The 22,558-nt window shown below is 40.7% G+C and overlaps 1 protein-coding gene across 12 annotated transcripts in view; it reads left to right on the forward strand.

The window, feature by feature from the left end:
* The window catches only part of TAFA5 (TAFA chemokine like family member 5), a 582,613-nt gene that overhangs the window by 479,232 nt on the left and 80,823 nt on the right, over positions 1-22,558 (forward strand). For 6 of the 12 annotated variants that reach the window (XR_255151.5, XR_010589842.1, XR_255149.5 and 3 more), the window contains 2 exons: positions 2,658-2,785; positions 7,277-7,396. Coding sequence is in view for 1 of the 12 variants with exons in the window: in XM_005286086.5 (XP_005286143.1) it covers positions 2,658-2,785 (128 nt within the window). In the remaining 11 variants the exon portion in view is untranslated. The remainder of the gene's footprint in view (positions 1-2,657; positions 2,786-7,276; positions 7,397-22,558) is intronic. The other 6 variants (XR_255147.4, XR_006173041.2, XR_255146.5 and 3 more) reach the window with 1 other exon arrangement.

Consider the following 22,558-nt stretch of genomic DNA (forward strand, 5'->3'; position numbering starts at 1 on the left):
TTGATCCTGTTTTTGCCATGTGGGTAGGTGGAGGGGAAGAATCCTAGCCTCAATAAAAGTTGCAGATGCTTAGCAATACTTGGCCCATGATTGTTAATAATTATTTATCACTCTTATTATTAATCTATTTACACTTTTTCCAAAAGTCAAGGACAATGACACTGAGAAGCAGCAATTGGAAAACTGATCAAAGGACATATTTTTTACACTATTTATAATTAACCTATGGAACTAATTGGCACAAATTATCATTGAAACCATGAGGATCAGACATGTATGGGGATAATGGCAACATCCACAGTAACTTTACATTGGATAAGAAGTATGAGTGATATAAACACTAATACCTAAGGGCAGAAGCCAACCACTAACTACCTGGAGTTATCAAGAAGCTTTTCCTGTGGGTGGGTTTTTCCATTATTGTCCATTGCAGGGATTTTTGCACCCTCCTCTAAAGCACGTAGTATTGGTGACTCTGAGATAGGATACTGGACAACCTTATCTTCTACTTACTATGTTGGGTTCTAACACCAGGCCTCTCATTGTGGTGTCTGAATACTCATTCCACATACCACGTACTTCTTGTCTAGGGCCACTGCTGTGATCTGGAATGGCAATCTCTATATCCCAGTGTTATTTTCATTATTTATTACGATATTCTTATTTGAGGAAAAAGTAAAAGAGTTTTTTCCTCTCTTTATTTCTAAGTTCCTTCTTCAGACACTGTAAATAAAATTTCCGCAGACGTGTGTATTTCAATCCTACATCTTCTAAGATGGATATAACTTTTTGTATTTATAGCTGTTGGACAAGGTTTATCTCACTTTTTTTTTGCTGTCACAAAAAGATAATGCTTTCTATTTGGGAGATTTACCAGAGATGCAGCAGTGGGTAACTGCCTGAATGAATAACGAACACATGTGAAAAGGAAATACAGAAAACAATGCTGCTGTTTTACTGAGAAATATAGATATCCTCTTAAGCTAGTTTAGAAGGTTAATTATGAGTAAAAAGTCATTACATGCATTTAAAAAACACTCTTGTTCAAGCTACTTTATCCTAGAATATACAGTTGAACAATATTAACCTTTCTCTTTAATAATTGGAAGACCCACTGAAAACTGCTGAATGTTGCAGATCAGTTAAGAATACTTTATTAGGGAGCTTCGCATCCTGTTGGTTGTAACCACTGCCTGGAACAGTTCTGAATTATCTTCTTCAAAGCTGTTAGTTGAACACTCATGTTCTCTAATTGAAATGATCACTATCTAAAACCACAGTTCTACTAGGTGCTCTTTGTGCACAATCCCCATTGACTTCAATGCAGTTGAAGGGGCTCAGCATTTGTTAGAAGATGCAAAGCAGCTCACAGGATCAGGCCCTTAGGATGAAATTCACCCTTTACAGAGAGATATCCGAAGGTCTATGCATCATATGTGTCATTTAAGTCCTCAAAACTGGGCCTGAATGGGATTTAAGAGGGTTATAGGTTTTCTGCTGGCTCTCTGCATGGAGATAAATTTCTCCCTCAGTGAATAAACACAATAAAATGCAAAGATATTGCATCAGGGAATATACTTTATCTGTTCTGACAATTGTAATTCAATTTTAATTATTGATAGTACTTGATATTATTCATGTAAACATACTGTGAAAATAATGAAGTCTTAGTAATATGAGACCTTCCCGCAGCACTTTGCTGTAACGGGGAATGGCAAAGTAAAAGGGGAAATCAAGTTCATACCATAGATAAGTGCTAAGGACCTGATCCTGCAAATTCTAACACGTGCTCCATGGGACTATTTCTATGCCTAAAGTTAAATATGTTTGTAATCATTTTCAGCATCAGGGCCTAAATGATCCTGCTAACCATGTGCGTTTAGCACAATAATCTGTTTTAACAAACCTTTTGTTTTTTCTTCCATTCTGTGAAATATTTGTGGTATGTTTCAATTTGCTGCCGCTGTTATAGAATATGACATCACTAATACCGAGGCTGCCAATCCATAGTATTTGTAATGTCACAGATTGATGCATTCTGAGAGCCCATCAAAGAACACAAAGAGAAATTAGCAGATGGGGTAAACAAATAAAATAAAATAAAAACGTATTTGTTTCCTGGCACCCATCGACAGCCCCATGAATGGAGACAATTTAGCATATATTTATGGGTGTAACTCAGTGTTACACAGAACTCTTCTTCAGAGATTGGCATAAATTCCAAAGCTTGTCTCTTTCCCCAGTGGAAGTTGGACCAATAAAAGATATTACCTCAACCACCTTGACTCTTTAATATCCTGGGACTGACACAATTACAACACTGCAAGCAACATTATTATTAATTTTAACCATTGCTCCTTCCATTATATTTCATATAGACCAGGAATTCATGCAATTGAAAACTTACCTCTGCCTATTCTTTTTTCTTCTTTTGTTAAACCAGTACTCTGTTTTGTTTTATTGTTGTTTAAATGTTGTTTTTATTATATAATTGGTTGGCACAGCAGGCGACGTAAATAAGTTTGTAAATTGCTTGGGGCGTAGCCTATGGTTGCATTATCTGATGATGAAAATTGGCACCTCTAATGAGTCAGAGTTCAGAGGGAAGTGAAACACAAACCCACCTGCCAACTGTTTTTTTTTTTTCTCTTCCACAGCACGAATTATCAAAACAAAACAGTGGTGTGAAATGCTTCCATGTTTAGAAGGAGAAGGCTGTGATTTGCTAATCAATAAATCAGGCTGGACCTGTACACAACCGGGTGGGCGAATAAAGACAACCACGGTAAGCTACTTCCCTTTTGTTCCTCCTTATCTGTAACTTCCAAAGAGCAAAGGGTGAGACTTCAAATTTAGATGCCGCATAGGGTTTTAAAGTTAGACACCAGTTAGTAGCCCATGCTCACAAAGACCCATACTGAGACACACACATGTACTTTCACACCTGTGATCACAGACAGTAAAAGTGTGGCAGATTACAAAAAGGATGTAAAATGTCAAACTTTGACTTAAAAGGGTCCATAAATTCAGTCAGTAAAGATTGTCTCTTCACCTTTATTTCACTCTGGTGTGTATTCTGAACTGTGGGTAGAGCAAGGATATAAAATTTCATACTACTGATCTAATGGGGGGAAAATTAGTTCATATTTTTTTTAATAAAAGTAGTTTTGGCTTTTTCACTATAATAAAAAGGCAGTTTCCAAAGACAAATCTCCATCTTCCCAGAGGAAAATGTACGTGAGGCCTAAAGAAAACAAAACAATAAAACCCTTTTGGGGGGATAATCAGAACTTTGGCTCTAACTTGTCCATACTGTACTTTTCAACTCCTTGGTGTCGTCTCCTGTTGTGTTTTGGATTTGTTTGAAGACGCTATATAGAGGTTGAATATGCCTACAACAGTGATGGCTCCCGGGACTTTTAGCATCATCAGTCTGTGGGACATTCTCCAAACCAATTGAAGACTCTTGTGCTTCAAAAATTTAAAACCTCCCAGGAGATATGGTAGAATAATACCCTGATAGGTTGCTATGCCATTAGGGATATTTTTTTCTATAGGTTTACAGGACTCTCAAGCTACATTTAAATAACTGACATTTCAAGAATGTTTCATCATAAAGATTTACTTCAAATCCTGCTTTATATGTTAACCTCAGTGTGCTTCAAATTAGTGAGGTTTAGCAGGGTTTGGGCACAGGCCTATCAAGCAGGATCTCCTGCATAGATTCTCTCTCTCTGGAGAGAGGTGAGGAGACACTATTGCGTATTTTTTTAGTGTTTTTACAGTGTCAGTATTTTGACACAAAATCAACATGACCTTCACTTTTTAATTTTTTTTACCAATCTTTGAGAATAACATTTATTGTCAACTGACATTTACAAGCACAACCTATGAATTTGGTATTGTTCTAATGTAAGATCCTATGCCATCCTGACATCCCTGTAGTTGCTAGACATAGCAAGGTACATTATGGATAGTGTTGCAAACTTGCCTCTCAGTCTCCAAATCAGAACTTTAATCTTCATTTCCTTTAGGTCATATGAGTGTAATTTATGTAATGGTGATATAAAAATATAATAGAGGGAAACAATATCATCAGCTCCCAAGGGCAGGCAGACCTGACAGGGTATCTTTGGAACACTCACAATATTATTCAAAATCTCATTAATTCAGTGATATTTTCTGTGCCTCAGGTAAAGCAAATTACCTGTGTACCCTGATACATTTGCATCTATCATTATTATTGTTTGTTTTATCAGGATGCACCAGTGATATATGCTTGGTGCTATGAAAGATAAAAAGTAAGCACAGTGCCTACCCTGAGGAATTCATGTTAGATATCTATCAGATTGATTCAGTGGATCTCTTAGATTTGACACCAGGGCCTGATTCTGATCTCACACCTGCTTTACAACTGTTTAACTCTACTGACCTAAACAGAATTACTCTTGTTTTCAAGCACCATAAATGAGATCAGAAGCAGGACACATCCTGGGGAAATTATGGCAATGCTGAGCAAAGTCTTATTAAGAAGAATCTCTTCTGCGACAAGATACGCTCAACAGAGGAGAGAAAAGGACTTCTGTCCAACCCTGTCACAGCCCAGGCCCTTACCTAATTTAGAACAGTCTACAGCAGCTGGCTCAGATCCCTAAGAGACCATACAGCATCGGAGAATTGCCAGAGGGAAGTGCAATTCTACTCTAGCCCTTCTGTACCCCTCCCACTACATCTTCTCCCACCACCTTTGTGACCTCTAAGCTGAAGTGGAATGGGTGGGTGGGAGGGTGTGCACACATACATTAATTGTCTATTGATCCAAACTAACAGTTCAGGATGTTCCAAGGAACACTGGGTCCAGCATAAATGACCAAAAAAAATAGTACTTAAAAAAAAAATCCAATTGCTTGATTTGGTGTGCAGGGGAGGGGTCAGAAAGCAAAAGAGCTGGAAACTTGGTTCATATGGGCTTCATAATGACTAATATAAACCCCTAAGAAAAGAGGATATATAATAGAAGCACCACCACTCTTCTTTGTAGCAATACCGCTTGAAGTAATAAAGTAAGTTATATTTCTCTTCCTCGTCAGCCTACCTTACCTGCTAGAGCCATACTGCTCCTTGTTGAAAATATAAGTACAGCAAAGTACAGCCTGAGATGGGGTGATCAGGAACATTGTGGAATTAAGCTCCAAATACACAGAGAATATACAGCCCATTGTGGGTCTAATCCTCCTGTGGAAATAAGTGAATATTCTGCCATATATTCTAATGGGAGCGGGTTTGGGCCTAAATTAGTTAACCTACAATAATTTATGCAGGTGTTTGCAGGTAATATTAGGTTGTATCTGAAAGTGAAAGAGATACTAATACTGTACCTTTCACTACCAGAGCAGGGATAAGTTTCTGTAACACAAGATATCATATTACTGATATCATATCAGTAATTATATGCTGCACTATATGTACTATAACTGGTAAGTAGGAATGGAATTGAACACTTGAGGACTTAGATTAGCGCTTCCGTTTGTTATGACTCTTACACTGATGCCAGTTGTTAGTGTTTGTATATATCGCATTATAGGCACTTGTGTAAATAATATGATGTCAGGGCTTGGGCATAGAAGTGTGTGAAACGTGAAGCTAAATGGAGGCAGGTGATAAGTTTCCTCTCATGAGAATATTGACCCTAGAACCTATTTTTTTCCCATGAAAATGAGGCAGAAATAGAACTCTTGCCTGGATGAGTTTTACTAATGTGAACAGCATCACATTATGTAATAATGCTTAATATTTTATGTGCCAAATATCTAGGAAACTGCAAGCTTATCTAGTAAATACACTTTGCACCCACATGTTTCAGTGAATTGTGTTTCCTAGGAAGGGCTTTGGCTGGTGTCAAAATAGTTTTGTGTCAAAATAGTCAAGGCCTGATTTTTTCATTGCCTGCCTGCACTTTGTGTAAGCATTTATGCCTGTGCAACCAAATTGGAATTCTCTACTCACACTGGTGGCAGCCTTTTATGCCCATTTTGCACTCACTTTGCACAGCTGTAAATGACTACACAACGTGCCAGGGAAGGGAGAATCAGACCCAACATATATTCTAAATGGATCTGGATGTCACTTTTATGCCCTGTCAGCCTTTCTACAAGGTGTGAATGAACCAAGGATTTTTCATCCGGTAAGAGGCTTTTAGAATTGAAGATTGACTGGGCCAACTGCCAATCTATGTACTAAGCATATGATTGTCAATACAAGGAAACAATATGGCAGCTTACTAGAGGAGATGCTGTAGGAACAGAATACTTTGTAGTTGTTAACACTTTTAACAAAGTGATTCATGCTAAGTACTTTTATTTTTAAAATGCCTCTATTTAAAAAGCCTCTATGGTTATCTTCAAATCACCTGCCATGCAAAAATGTTCTGCTTTTTATATTTTCATTAATCTCCCAAATTTTTAAAATGAATTTACCTGACTCTCTCATGTGAGAAAGACTATGTAATTTCATCAATGCCAGAAGATGTGTCATGATTTCACCAGATACTGCTTAGAAACATGGCCCTTTTATATTTCAAGCATGAATCTTGCCAGTGTATAAATGAGGAGATACACAAATCTATTGGCTTTACAGGGGAGATTAATTTTAGCACCAAAGTGTATATATGTTGTCAATGATCCATCACTACTTAATTGTTACTTAATTAATTCCTTCTTTTACATGATGTGATTTCAATGCATGGAGCTCAACAGAACATTCATGCGCCAGTAGCTAACCTTTTAAAACCTCTGTGATTTTACTGCTAAATTAGCTGAAGTGGGAAATTAAGGAGTATGAAGAAGCTAAAAGAGAGCTCGCAGTGGATAAAAGGTGTAATTACTTTGACATGGAGCTCACTGCTTAGCTAGTAAAATTTACTAAGGATCTAGCTTCGCCAAGGGACGTGACTTTCTTAATAGAGTTTTCTTACGCACAGAGCAACTTAGCATTACTCACCATTAATATAAATGACATGCTGGCTGGCTTGGAAAGGTAATTTGTTCCTTACCCTGAGAAATACTAAAGTTGTTTGTATTGGCTGAAATTTAAATGAAAAATTTTCTGCAAATCTTTATCATACACAAATGTATGATTAAGGTAAATTGGACAAAATGTACTGGCTTGTTTTCATCATTGATTTACCAGCAATGTGGTGTTACTCATACCATTACAGTCTGTTTTCAAAGTAAAAATACATATTGCATATTGGATTTGAGAATTTACTTTTTTTTAGACTGAAGACCATCTGGAAATGTCCTGAGGCCATGGACTAGTGGTCTGAGCATGGGACTGGGAGCCAGAAACTCCTGAGCTCTAATCCCGGCTCTGACAGTCACTGCCTCTGTGGCCTTGGGTAAGTCACTGAACCTCTCTGCCTCAATTTCCCTAGTCATGCAGTAGGAGTAATAATACTTACCTACCTACATCAAAGGTGGATTGTGAGGTTTCCTTAAATAATACCTGTAATTACTTAGGAAATTCAGGGTGCTATACAAGTATTATTAATATAGTTGTTAGGCTCTGGAATTATACTAATTTCTCTCGCATTCATATAGCTAGGCTAGATCGGATTCCAGTTCTGAGTTTTGCTAAACATACCTTTCACATTTCCACAGGGCAGCAGATATATATTTATGTTACCCTCTCAGCTCCATCTCCGTATGTTGTTTCACATGTGATTCTAGGATGTAATGCAAGGCCAGATGAAGGTAATTACAGGCTGTAGGCACACCACAGTTTGGGGGTTCCCTGAGATGCTGTCTGCACACAATAGCCCTGACCACCTCTCCCTTTTGGTAGGGGTGATGTTAAGGGGACCTCCCGCAGAGACGGGGCAGCGGCATGCGGCTCTCATCTTCCCATAGGAGTTGCAGCAGGATCCTCCTCCTTAGGAGCTTAGGGTGGCAGTAGGAAGCCCTGTCCCAAACCCTGGAGAGGCAGAAGTGGTACCAGAGGGGCTACCAATACTTATTCCAACAGCCAAGGATGTACCTGCTTGTATGTGTAGGCTGGGACTACTGTAATCCCCTTCTTTGTGCTGCTACATACATAGTCATCTGTTATTGGCAGGGTCCCCCAGAGCTGTGGGTCTTGTTGGTAATGCCCTATTGAGATGTGTGATGCAGCTTAAGCCTGTCAGAACTATTATTTCAGGCAGCCTACAGACTCATGTAGATATTTGCACAACCATTAGGGCTAGAAGCTTACTTAAGTTGTTAATGGAAGCTGAGATTCTGGTGTAATTGCACTATGCCAAGAACTGGGCCCATGGCTTAAACATGCCCTTACATCAAAAAGAGTAAGGCAGAAAAAGAAATCCTGATTCTTTCTGCCATTCTTTCTAGATGCACTAAAATTAGAAAGAGAGGTATCACTTGATACTGATTTTCTGAATTGGTGGGTGTTTTTGTATTAGGGGGAAAAGCTTTTCTCTTGATGGGTAGCATGTGTTTCAGTTTTGTATACTCTGTGTAGATTCATGCTGTTGGTGCTTGTGAATTCAAGTTGTTATTCCTTTCCAAGGTCTCATAAGATTCACCTGCTCCCAGCAGTTCCCATTGTTCATACTGAGTGTTTCACAGCATGAATTTGTTGTATCTTGATTTCTCTGTCCTGGGACTGGCTTCCCTTCTGTATGTGATTGGTGGCTGCCACTAATGTATAGTTGGGTCAAATATCATGGGTCAAATTACAGAGCCCAGAAAGTGATTGAAGAGATGGCTTTTGCTCTCTGCATATTCTGAATCAGGTGTATATTGGTCTGAATCAGGTGTAACTTAAAGCAGCTCTAAAGTTTACTCTAATTTATACTGGATGCTAATAGTCCTGAGGATCCAAACCAGTATGCAGATATCTGAGGGGCATACTGAATCTGCAGACTTGCCTATTTTCTCCTGAACACTCTTCTACACTGACACAGGCTAGGATATACCATGCTAACTCTGTGCCACCAGAAGACCCTCTACACCAGTGGTTCCCAAACTTTAACAACCAGTGAACCCCTTTCACTAAAATGTCAAGTTTTGCAAACCCCCTCCTAAAAATGAATATTTGCAGGGATTTTCTCCTTTACCTGAGTATAAATTATAAAAGCAGTGATCTTGGAAATATAAAATTTGTTTTTATGACAATCTTATTACACACTATTTATTATTTATTATTATTTATCATTACAGTAGTTTTATTACATTATGAAAACGGCAACACTCTTCCAAGATCTCACTTTCGTAACTTGTATTACCTTGAATAAGCCTGTTATAAGACAAGTCTTCTATGTTTCATCAAGGAGTATCAGATATGAAGCAGCATGAAGGTATTTAAGAAGCCAACTCAAAGAGTTCCTCCTACACAAGCATTCAGGTCTTGAGCAGTCCAGGCAAACAACGCACGTTATAACAAAGCTTAAACTTGTTCTTCATAATAATTTTAAAAACAATACTAGCTGCCTATTTAATTTTAAAACCAGGAAAAAATATCCACCTCCCTTTCCATTTCTTATAAGGAGTCTTGAAGTTTAAATCTCCTCAGTGTGATAGATATGCTTGCTTTGATCTGCTTAGCTCCTGGAAGTCCAGGGGCTTCGTGCTGCTGGCCCCATGCTGCCCGTGGGGTCCCTAGGGACAGCTCTGTCTCCCATTAGGGAATTTTTTCTAGAGAACCCCCTGTAACATTTCGCGAACCCCCAGGGGTTCACGAACCCCAGTTTGGGAACCACTGCTCTACGCTGAGATGATCCATCTAGGGCTGGATGCATAGTTTTAGGGCTGCTTTATACCACCAGTGCAGTGCAAACCAGCCACACTGCATTTGAAAGAGGTCCTGGGCCTCAACACTGGCCAATAAAAAAATAAAAATCAGATCTCCAAATCTGTGTTACAGATAACACCCCTGATATTAAACCTGAAGGGATTAGAACCTACGCTTCATCATTTAGTATGATGTTTCCTTTTTGCATCACCTTCAGGCTGGGCTGAGTCTATTTTACTTTTAGGATTTAATGCACTGATAGCATTCAGAATCTGCAGAACATTTGCTTTTGCTAACTTGGTCAAATCCTGGATTTCTTAATTCGACAAAACTCACTGGAATCTCAGTTATTGATGCTAATAAGCTGTTTGCTTAAGTAAAGGTTGAACGATTCACTCCATGCTTCCATTAGAACGAATATAATATTTGTTTTAACACTTATTTTCTAAAACCTAAATTTTCAACTAAATTTGACTCAATTATCCTGTAAAATATTATTGGAACTCAGTATTTTCAGAAAATGAAGATCTCTAATCCCCAAATCCAAAATGCTAACAAAGATTGGGAGTTTTTCCCATACCCTAAGGGCTCCAAGTTGAAGAGGGGTGACAGTGGGGAGTTTTCTGTTGAGAAAATTAAAATTGCTTAGGGAGTATTTTAAGAGGATTCACCCTTCTCATTGAGTGCCAAATCCAGGTTCCATTTCAATTGATGACAAAACTCCCATTGTTTTAAATGAGCACACATTTTGCCCCATGAGTGTGCATCACTTGTAGTGAAGTATCTGATTTTAAAATGTGGATTGTCAGCATTTCAAACAATTCCTTGCAAGAATATAGGGAAACCTAGCATCATTGTTCCCTTTCAGAGGAGGTATTTTCAGATATTGATGGAGAACCATGCTAGCCACCTATTCATGTCTCATAGCCAATCTCAAAGAAAATATAAAAGGGATGCTCATTTCTGCATGTAATATTGTAAAGATCATTACAATTTCTATTCAAATGAAATCAGTTTTCAGGGTATAAGATTTTAAAGATGTCTATTCTCTCTGAATTCTTACTTGTAACTGCCATTTATGATAGAGGCTACATTCTTAAACAGTATGGGTCTGAATCTGATCTCACTACACTGCTGTAAGTGAGAGAAGAATTAGGCTTAGATGACTAAAACCTACACAGCAATTGTTTTTTTGTAATTTGCCCACCTACTGGTTCTTAGGAATTAGTGATTTACTACTGTTGTGTTGATTTACTCATGAAACCTGCTAGTTTAATGTAAAATAAGCTACACATATCTGATCCATTTCAGGTCTGCACTGTCCTTTTGAATAAAGTAAATAAAACAGATTTTACCCTAGGCACCAGTGGCTGGATTCCCAGCTAGTCATCTATTTCATGTTTGTGTAGAATAGACTTTGCTTCTGCTAAAAGGAAATGACCCAAATAGTTATTTTGTTTTTCTTTTTGTACTTTGAAAGCAGAATTCTGAAATGTACATAAAACACATCTGTAACTTTGGCTAGTCACTGACACTAATGTAATGTGGCATACTATCAACCCAACCAATAAGTTGTGATGTCTGAAATTGTTCACGTGCATGAACAACCTTAATAGCTGGTCTTGTGGGAGTGCCTACATTGTTAAATTGGCCCTAATGAAAATTACTTCAGTTTGAAGTTCTTTCCAGCTTTCATGCTTCTGTAAGAATAAGACAACTTACAAATATATATAATCATGTGGAGGTGAGGGTCACATACATCCCCAAAACCAAAGGAAAACATTTAAGAATGGAGTGCCCAGGATGTGGAGGCTTCAGATCAGTAATAGGTGATTCTGTCTCATGAAATTTCAGGAAAATATAGGCCCAGCAAGAAGATGAGATTGTTTTATCATTATTATTATTTATGTACACTATGTATGTATGTAGTAGGATCACTACAAACACTCAGATATAGTTCCTGCTCCAAATAATTTATAATTAAAGGACAGATACACAAGTAGGTAGGGATTAGTGGAAGAAAAACAACGAGACAATTTATGTTAGTAATAGTCTGTGTTACTCTAGCACAGGGATTGGCAACCTTTGGCACGCGGCCCGTCAGGGAAATCCGCTGGGGTGGGATGTGGCCGCCGCCTCCCACAGCCCCCATTGGCCTGGAACGGCGAACTGCGGCCAGTGGGAACTGCAATCAGCCGAACCTGTGGACGCTGCAGGTAAACAAACCATCCCGGCCCGCTAGCGGATTTCCCTGACGGGCCGCGTGCCAAAGGTTGCCGATCCCTGCTCTAGCACCTACAGGCTTCACCTGTCAGGGACCACAGGTCTTAAACTTGGGCCATAGGGCTATTACGGGCTTGTAAATGCTAGCCAACCACCCAGTAACCTGCTAACAGTTGCCAGGACTGGAAGCTGAATTCCAGAGTTGCCAAAACTCTGGGGGGCCTGATTCGTTTCCTGCTTGTATTTAAACTGAGCACAGGAACAGGAAGTTGTCCATGCAACTGAGTTTCTCCTACTGAGGGCTGCTTCCTTTGTTCTATCTGCGCCTACTGCCGGACAGTGATCTCCCAGACCTTGCCTGCCTCCTGCCACCTGACTCTCTAGCTGCCCTCTGGCATAGCTCAGACCCTAATCTCCTGGTATTTGACCCAGCCTGTCTCCCATGGGTGAGACCATCCATATCCCGTTTGTGACACCAGCTGATATCAGGGCCATGTTGTGTTTGTACAGTGCCTAACACATGAGAGACCGTCCCAAAGTGTTTACAATCTAAGTTAGTGGTTCTCAAACTTTTTTTACTGGGGACCCCTTTCACATAGCAAGCCTCTGAGTGCAACCCCCCCTTATAAATTAAAAACACGTTTTAATATATTTAACACCATTATAAATGCTGGAGGCAAAGTGGGGTTTGGGGTGGAGGCTGACTGCTCATGACCCCCTCCCCCATGTAATAGCCCTGTGACTGCCGGAGGGGTCCCAACTCCCAGTTTGAGAACCCCTGACCTAAGTAGACAAGACAGATACAGGATAGGAGAAGAAACAGTCACAGAGCAGTAAAGACACTTGCCCAAGGTCTTTATTCACTGTAAGTAGCACAGTATTGCTAGGTCTTTAAGAAGAGCTTAACCTATGGACAGGATACAGTTCTTGTAGATGAGCACTGTATCCTGTCCATATGTTTGCATCATGTGTACTAGTTAGTGTATGTGGAATAAAGCATGGAGGTGATTTGTCAATTTCTTGCACAATGGATGAAAAATTTGGTGGAACAGAGGAGACCGAGCCAACACAAAGCTTCACAAAAGAGGAAGATTTGTGTCTTGATTTTGTTTTCTAGCATTTGGGCAATTGATGTGGCCAAGTTCTTGATCCACCATTGAATATCTTATGGATTCTTATGGGGGAGCAGCTGAATCCAGCTGAAATTCAAGATCAAACACAAACACTTTGTGGGATTCATATCTGTGACCCTAGGACAAATGGACTGCAGATTTTCTCTCTTGCTTTCCTTTATAGAATTAAAGTTTTCATGTCTGATCTTGACCTTTAGAGTAGGGAAAAAGCAAGTGAAACCTTAAAAAAGGAAATAAACCTGTGGGATGTTGTTTTTGACACTGTATAAATCAAAGTGGGGCATATAGCTAATTTTTTGAGGGAGGCGGGGGGTTGTAATACAAAAGTATAAAATATGGAAACTTATATGTCATATTAGTATCAAGAGTTTAAAATGTATGCTAAAATATTACACTCTCATTTCACAGAGAGGAAGTCTTCATTGTAAAAATGTTATGACATGAAGCCATTACACAAGCATATCTGGTTGAAACTTTTTTTTTTTCTATTTTCTGAATCCAAAACAATTCAAAAGTTTATTAAATCATGTGAGGTAACCTGGATCACTTCTTGGACTTTGTGACAAAACTACTACATATATAGAGGAAATGAAGTAGGTATCATAGTACAGGGATTTTAGTAATGTATTAGAGAAAGTGTCTGTCAAAACATTACTTGAAAAATTAATTTTAATTGGCTCATCACGTGGAGCACTGTCATTTCAACTGGAAGGCTGAGAAACCATAAACAATAATGAACGGAATACATTGAACTAGGGTGAGATAGACTAGGGAGTGACAGATGTGTGAAAGGCCCAGTTTTACTTTATCAGGGATATTTTCAAAGTCACAGGAGCCTGTAAGCTCCTAACTCCCATATTCATAGATGCCAAGGCCAGAAGGGACTACTGTGATTATCCAGTCTGACCTGTAAGTCACAGAACATAAAACGTACCAAAATTAATTCCTAGAGCATATCTTTTAGAAAAACATCCAATCTTTATTTAAAATTTGTCAGTGATGACAACTCCACCATGACTCTTGGTAACTTGTTCCAAAGGTTAAATACTCTCACCGTTAAAAATTTACATCTTCTTTCCGATCTGAATTTGTCTAGCTTCACCTTGCAATCATTCGATCATGTTATAGCTGTCTCCACTTGATTGAAGAGCCTATTAATAATTGTTTGTTCCCCACATAAGTATTTGTAGACTGTAATCAAATTATCCCTCAGTGTTCTTTCTTAAATAGATTGGGGTCCTTGAGTCTATCACTATAAGGCATTTTTTAAAATCCTTTAATCATTCTTGTGGCTCTTTTATGAACCCTCTCCAATTTCTCAACATCCTTCTTGAATTGTGGACACCACAACTGGACACCATATTCCAGCAGCAGTCACATCAGGACCAAAATGCAGAGGTAAAATAGCACTCTCTTACTTTATATTTCTGTTTAAGCATTCAAAGATCACATTAACTCTTTTGGCCACAGCATTGCTCTGGAAGTTCAAATTCAGCTGATTATCCACCACATTCCATAAATCTTATTCAGAGTCACTGCTTCCCAGGTTAGAGTCCCCCTATCCTGTAAGTATTCTTTATTCCTAGATATATGCCTTGACATTTAGCTATTTTAAAATGCATATTGCTTGCTTCCACCCCGCTTACCAAGAGATCCAGATCACTGTGTATCAGCGACGTCTCCTCTTCATTATTTACCACTCCCCCAGAGCAAGAGTGATGATTTTTTTTCCAGGTCATTAATAAAAATGTTTAGTAGTGTAGGGCTAGGAACCAATCCCTGTGGAACCCCACATATTAAATGGCCTAACTGCTGGCTAACTGAAAGATCTTAAAATATAATTTTAAGCTGGGAATTCCCAGCTTAAAATTATATTTTAAGACCTTTCAGTTAGCCAGCAGTTAGGCCATTTAATATGTGCCATTTTAATTTTATATCTTTTTAGTTTTTAAATCAAAATATCATGTGATACTAAGTCAAATGCCTACAGGAGTCTAAGTATAATACATCACTACTTATCTTTATCAACCAAACTTTGAATCTCCTCAAAAAAAGATAGCATTTTAATTTTCCGTATACCCATGTTGACTGGCATTAATTTTTGTTACCTTCTTTTAGTTCTTTATTGAGTACTATATCAGCCACTCCATTATTTTGCCTAGGATCAATATCAGGCTGACAGGCTTATAACTACCCAGATCATTCTGTTTCCCTTTTTAACTGTTGGCACACCCTTAGCTTTCTTCCAGTTTTCTGGACTACCCCCATTTTAACTGTCGTTATTATCTAGTCTGACTTCCTGCACATCACAGGCCACAGAACCTCACCCATCCACTCCTGTAATAGATCCATAACCTCTGTCTGAGTTACTGAAGACCTCAAATCATGATTTAAAGACTTCAAATTACAGAAAATCCACCATTTACTTCGGTTTAAACATCAAGTGACCTGTGCCCCATACTGCAGAGTAGGTGAAAACCCCACCAGGGTCTCTGCCAACCTAATCAAGGGGGAAATTCCTTCCCAACCCAAAATAAGGTAGTCAGTGAGACCCTGAGCATGGCATCAAGCCAGACACCAGGGAAAGAATTCACTTTACTAACTCAGAGACCTTCCCATCTAGTGTCCCATCTCTGGCTGTTGGGGATATTTGCTACTATCAGTCACCGATGAGTCACATGCCATTGTAGGCAATCTCATCCTACTATCCCCTCCATAAATTTATCTCAGTCTTGAAGCCAGTTAGGTGTTTTGCCTCAACTATGCCCCTTGGGAGGCTGTTGCACAACTTCACTCCTGTGGTGGTTAGAATCTTCCATCTAATTTCAAGCCTAAACTTGTTGCTGGCCTGTTTATATCCATTTGTTCTTATGCAAACACTGCTGCTTAACTTAAGTAACTCCTTTCCCTCCCTGGTATTTATCCATCTCCCCTCAGCCTTCATTTTGTTAGGCTAAACAAGCCAAGCTCCTTAAATCTCATAAGGTAGGCTCTTCGTTCTTCTGTTTATCCTAGTAGCCCTTCTTTGCACCTGTTGCAGTTCGAGTTTATCTTTCTTAAACATGGTAGATCAGAATTTCACATACTATTCCCAATGAGGTCTCACCAGTGCCTCTTATATTGGTAACACTTCCCTCTCTCTACTGGAAATACCTTGCTGGATGCATCCTAGGATTGCATTAGACTTTTTTATGTCTGCATCACTTTGGCAGCTCATAGTGATCCTGTGATCAACCAATACCCCCAGGTCTTTCTCCTCCTCTGTCGCTTCCAATTGATACATCCCCAGTTTATTCTTGTTGTTAATTCCAAAGTGCATAACCTTGAGCTTTGCACTATTAAATTGTCCCATTTCTATTACAAAAAAATGGATTATAATATTCCAGTCCTTCTTCCATATTGACAATTCCTCCCAAATTTGTGTCATCCACACATTTTATTAGTGCACTCCCACTTTTTGTGCCAAGGTCATGAAAGAAAATGTTAAATAAGATTGGTCCCAAGACTGATCCCTGAGAAACTCCAGTAGAAACTTTTCTCCAGCTTGACAGTTCACCAGTAAGACCTATTATAGTCTCCCTTAAACCAATTCCTTACACACGTTTCAATTCTTGTGTTAATCTGCATCTTGTCCTGTTTAACCAATAATTTCCCATGAGGAACTGTATTAAATACCTTACTGAAATCCATGTAGATTAGATCTATTGCATTTTCTTTGTCTAGAAAATCAGCTATATTCTTAAAGAACCCTTTACTATTGATTTTAATTTCCTGTGTGCAGGACCCAACTCTGTTTGGCCTTTGGCAGTTATCAATTTCCCCCCTACACTTTCTAACCTCCAAAAGGTAGCCTTCCTTGCTGATTCATCCCATCTTCCATTCTTTGTAGGCTTTTTTTCTTTCTCTTAATAACCTATTTGGGATCCTTGTTCATCCAGTTTGGACTGCAACCCTTTTCTTATGTTTTCCCCCCGCCTCTTGCTTGGGATACAGGCTTTAGATAGCTTTGCAACTTTGACTTAAAGTATTTCCAAGTCTCCTCCGCATTCAGATCTTTGAATTCAGTTCTTAACTAATTCCCTTCATTTTTTTAAGTTTGCCCTTTTGAATCAAGGATCCTAGTTACTGACCTAGTTTTGTTTATCCTTCCATTTAGTTTATACTGAATTAGTTCATGATCACTGGAACTTCTATGAGGTCCTCGCTACTTAACAATACTAAATCTAAAATGGTCTCACCTCTTTGTTGGTTTGGTGACTATTTGTTGAAGAAATCTGTTGGCTCTCTCATTCGGGAATATCTGGGCCCTACCATGATTATTAGCACTTGTCCTCCAATCTATATATAGGAAATTAAAGTCTACCATAATCACACAATTTCCAGTAATATTTATTTCATTAAAAATATTAGAGGTCTCTATCCATATCCTGATTGAATCCTCAGGGTCTGTAGCATACCCCAAGCACTATCCCAGTGGTAGAGGTAACTGTTACCTTCTTCCCCAAAGTGATTTTTGACTGAAACAGATTGTTTTATCCATTCCATCACTTCAGTTTATTTTTTTTCCATTTTTTTTATTTTTTGTTACAGTCTACCTCATCATTAATATACAATGCTACTCCACCACCTTTACCTTTATTTCTGGGTTTTTTTGAACAGCACATACCCTTCAATACCGGTACTCCAGTCATGACTACCATTCCACCCAGGGCCGGCTCCAGGCACCAGCCCACCAAGCTGGTGCTTGGGGCGGCACCTGGAGGGGGTCGGCGCGGCGCTCCGGTCCGAGAGCGGGGCTGCGACCGGGCTCGCCGCCCTCCCCCCGGCACTGCCTCTGGCTGCCGGGGAGAGCGGAGCCCCGGCGGGGCTCGCCGCCCTCCCCCCCGGCGCTCTGGCCGCCGGGGAGAGCGGAGCCCCGGCGGGGCTCTCCACCCTCCCCCCGGCGCTGCCTCTGGCCGCCGGGGAGAGCGAAGCCCCGGCCGGGCTCGCCACCCTCCCCCAGGCGCTGCCTCTGGCCGCCGGGGAGAGCGGAGCCCCGGCCGGGCTCGCCGCCCTCCCCCCGGCGCTCTGGCCGCCGGGGAGAGCGGAGCCCCGGCGGGGCTCTCCCTCCTCCCCCCCCGGCGCAGCCTCTGGCCGCCGGGGAGAGCGGAGCCCCGGCGGGGCTCTCCACCCTACCCCCAGCGCTGCCTCTGGCCGCCGGGGAGAGCGGAGCCCCGGCCGGGCTCGCCGCCCTCCCCCAGGCGCTGCCTCTGGCCGCCGGGGAGAGCGGAGCCCCGGCGGGGCTCTCCGCCCTCCTCCCGGCGCAGCCTCTGGCCGCCGCGGAGAGCGGAGCCCCGCTGGGGCTCGCCGCCCTCCCCGCGGCGCTCTGGCCCCCGGGGAGAGCGGAGCCCCGGCCGGGCTCGCCACCCTCCCCCCGGCGCAGCCTCTGGCCACCGCGGAGAGTGGAGCCCTGCTGGGGCTCGCCGCCCTCCCCTGCGGGGGCGAGGGGGGCGGCGGGAGGCTTTTTTGCCTGGGGCGGCAAAAAAGCCAGAGCCGGCCCTGATTCCACCATGTTTCTATTATTCCTATAATATCTAATTTCACTTCCTGCATGAGGTCTAGTTCCTCCATTTTGTTATCCAGGCTCCTTGCACTGATGTTCAGGCATCTTACTTTTTTCTGCTTGGCTACACCCAGATTCCTTGCCCGATTAGGTACACTCATTCTACTGCCAGTATCACCTATCTGACTATTAATGTCATTGCTGTTGGCACTCTCTTTCCTCTTGTTGGCCATTCTCCTTCCCTCTATTGTTCTTTTCCCCATTGCTGTTTCCTCTTACTTGATTTTCCTTCTGCTCAATATTGAAATCAGGCATGGAGATTACATGAGCATCTCCCAACTGTCTCCACCAAATCATCCTCCTGAGATACTAGTGGAATAGAAAAAGTGTTAACATATCATATTAGTTTTATCATATGATATGACTACATCATCTGTTTTTTTTCCCAAATCCAGAATAGAAATATTTATTGAACACTTCTACTTTTTCTGCATTATTATTGCTAGTTCTATCATTTCCATCTAGTAATGGACCAATAGCATTGTTCTTGTTTTTTTTCTTCCTGTTCTTAAAAAAACTCCTAATTGTCCTCTGCCCCTGCTGGCAGTAGATTTCACCTTGTCTTTCTTTGCTTCCCTTATCAATTTTCTAAAATGCTTAGCTTCTGATTTATATTCATTACTATCAACTTCCTCTTTCTTCCACTTGTTATATATTATTTTTATAGCTTCACTCCTCCTCTAAACTAGGTCATTTTTTTAACCTGTATGGCCTCCTTCCTCTGCTGCGGGATTGTGGCTTTTTAGGCATCTAGTAAAGTGTTCTTAAACAATTCCTAATTATCATTCACATTTTTCTGATTAAATTTTTACTCCCAGCTGATCACATTCATAATTGTTTTCAACTTTGTGAAATTGGCCCTTTATAGCACCAAGTATGTGTGTGTGTGTGTGTGTGTGTGTGTGTGTATGTATATATATATATATATATATGTATCACTGATCTGGCCTTTATTCTGTTTGCACATTATAAATGTGATCAAATCACAATTACCTGTACCTAAGTTACCATTAATTTTTAGTTCTATGATCAGTTCCTCTTTATTTGACAAGATGAAGTCAAATTATAAAATTCCCCCCATGTTGCCTGCAGCACTTTTTGAGTTAGGAAATTGTCATATATAACATTTACAAATTCCAAGGATGTTTTAGTACTGGCAGCTTGAGACTGTTAGCATGTTACTTAAATGAAATTCCCCATAATCACACACTTCCCCCCCCCCTCCACATATTATAGACAGGTATATTAGGAAACAGTCATCCTGTTCCCTACTGTGATTTGTTTATCTGTAGCAGACCCCAAGTAATGCCCCATCAGATGTTTTATCTGTTAAGACATTGATCCATAAACATTCAAGTTCATTTTCTTGCAAGTTGTCAGTGAGTCCGAAAGAGGCATTGCCATTTTTGACAGAGTGCCACTCCCCGTCCCCTTTTGCCTATTCAATCTTTCCTGAATAGGTTATAACTATTGATTTTGATGTTCCAGTCACGGGAACCATCCCACCAGGTTTCATTAATACCAACTAGATCCAATTTATGCTAATAAATGAGCAATTACAATTCCTTTTGTTTGTTACACCAGTGCTATGAGCCTGGGTATAGGCATTTACATTATTTATTCTCTTCATGTCTTTGGTTCCTTGATTAATTCTGTTCTTGTGCTGAATGCTCATATCTTCCCTCTTTTAACCAGTCCCTTTTTTATTAGTTTAATGCCCTCCTGACTATTCTAGCCAGTTTGTTCCCAAGAAGATTGGTCCCCCTTCTACTGAGATGAAGGCTATTCAAATCATACAACCCTCTCTCCTCAAAGAAAGTGGATCAATGGTCTACAACACCAAAACCCTCCACCACTTACCTAACCAGCAGTTCACTTTCAGAATTTTCTGCCCTCTCTCTCCTCCCCCCCCCCCCCCCCCCCCCATGGGACAAGAAGGATCTCCATGAAGATTACTTGGACATTCTTCTTCAGCGCATTTCCGAGTTCCCCGAAGTCATCTCCTATCTGTGAGATATCCTGTGATGCAGTGTTATTAGTGCCAGTATGAACTATCACCAATGGATGCATTGCATCCACTTCAAAAGTCTATCTAATTTTAGACTGATGTCTTGTGGAAGACAGCACACCATCCTGTTGTCTGCCTGAATCTTGCAGAATGTTCTTTCAGTTCTTCTGTGTATTGAATCCCAGCAAGGATAATATATCTTCCTTGGCTAACTGGAGAACTCTTTGTGGACAAGCTTGATTTTCTTGCTGGCTGGGCCAAGCTGCCATCCTTACGTAGGTCCTGTATACCTCTCTGTTCCTGTGGACCAGCTGTATCTTAAGAAGAATCTTCCACACTTTTCACATTGAGGACCTGGATATCAATTGGAAACTTCTAGCTGTGTGCAATTCCTCCCCTGCCTCTTTTCTCTGGTGGCCATAGCTTGCCTGTACTTGTCTATCTCCAGCTAAGTAGAATGCCACTGTGACCTCCTGCCTCTGGTGGTTACAAACTCCCAGGCCTCCTCTCTGACTGCCTCTCTCTCCGACTCGTTGGTGGCCAGCTTCTTCCTTCCTTGAATGTGGAGTACTGATGTTTCCTGAATCTGACTATTTAGGAACTCATCAGTTTCTCTAATTCAGAGTGTCATCTTTACTTGCCCCTCCAATCAAAGAATCTTCTTTTCCAGCACAGCAACCAACTTGCATTTCATGCACATGAAATCCCTTCAGTGTTTAGGCAGGAAAGAGAACTTGGCACACCCATTGCAGGTCACCACCACTGTTCCATCCCTGGCCATCTTGAAATTCCATGTAAAGCTAAACCTGGAAGGAAAGCCTCTCATACTGCCTCTCTGAACTCCCTTTCAAACCTTACTGTTCGCTGCATCTGTTGTGGCTATCTTGTCGCCTCGCAAGTCAGTAGAAGTTAGGTACCTAACTGCCATTTGTACCTTTAAAAATCTCCCTCAATATATTTTATTAATTATCTGGACTAGGTTTGGGATGGTTAGCAACTTTATATCTGCACTTAGGTTTTCTCTTCTCCAAGAGAAGACCTAAAATGGTAATATCAGTTAATACTGATCTGCCCCAGGTGGTCTCTGTTGTGGGGCATTCATACAGTTCTTTTCTTTTGCCCCACCTGTTCAGTGTGCCCCGGAAGCCACTAGGATGGATGGCAAGACAGTTTGGCTTTCAGCATAACCAATTTGTTGGTTGAATCTCAAGTCTGCAACTCTTTCATGAAATGAAGCTGGCCAGTCCCATTATTTGGCTGAGACTGGAGCTCGGAAGAGAGCCAGTTGCTTTAAGGCTCATTCTAAATAACACTAAGGTGATGGTGTTGGGACAGGGTAATCAGCTTAAGAGAATAATAGAGAATTTCCCCCTTTGTTTATGGAGCACTCCTACATTGTGGAACTATTAGGCCTTGGACTTGGACAGCTGCTAGATGTCCATATAACTGTTGCAGCCAAGAGTTCTTTTTCCCTCATGTGCACTTATATAGGTTGCAAATTTTCCTGTTCGATACAGACTTTACAATAATTATCCATGACTTTGCCACTCTCATATTGAAATACTTCAATGTACTCTACCTGGGGCATGAAAAGCCCGTGTCTTAGGCTATGGCTGAGGAACACAGTGCAGTTCTGGAGCAGGGGGCCTCTTGCTCCCTAATCTTGATCCAGTTGTGTATTGGGCCCATCCCTCAGCTAAGTTATGTCAGTCTAAGTGTTGCTTATGAATACCTAGTTTATAAAGTATACAATTTATAATTTCATATTACACTTCTGAACCTTTCTGTAATTTCTAGGTGAAG

This window comes from Chrysemys picta, chromosome 1 (genome assembly GCF_011386835.1).
Source record: "Chrysemys picta bellii isolate R12L10 chromosome 1, ASM1138683v2, whole genome shotgun sequence".
NCBI classification, from domain to species: domain Eukaryota; kingdom Metazoa; phylum Chordata; order Testudines; family Emydidae; genus Chrysemys; species Chrysemys picta.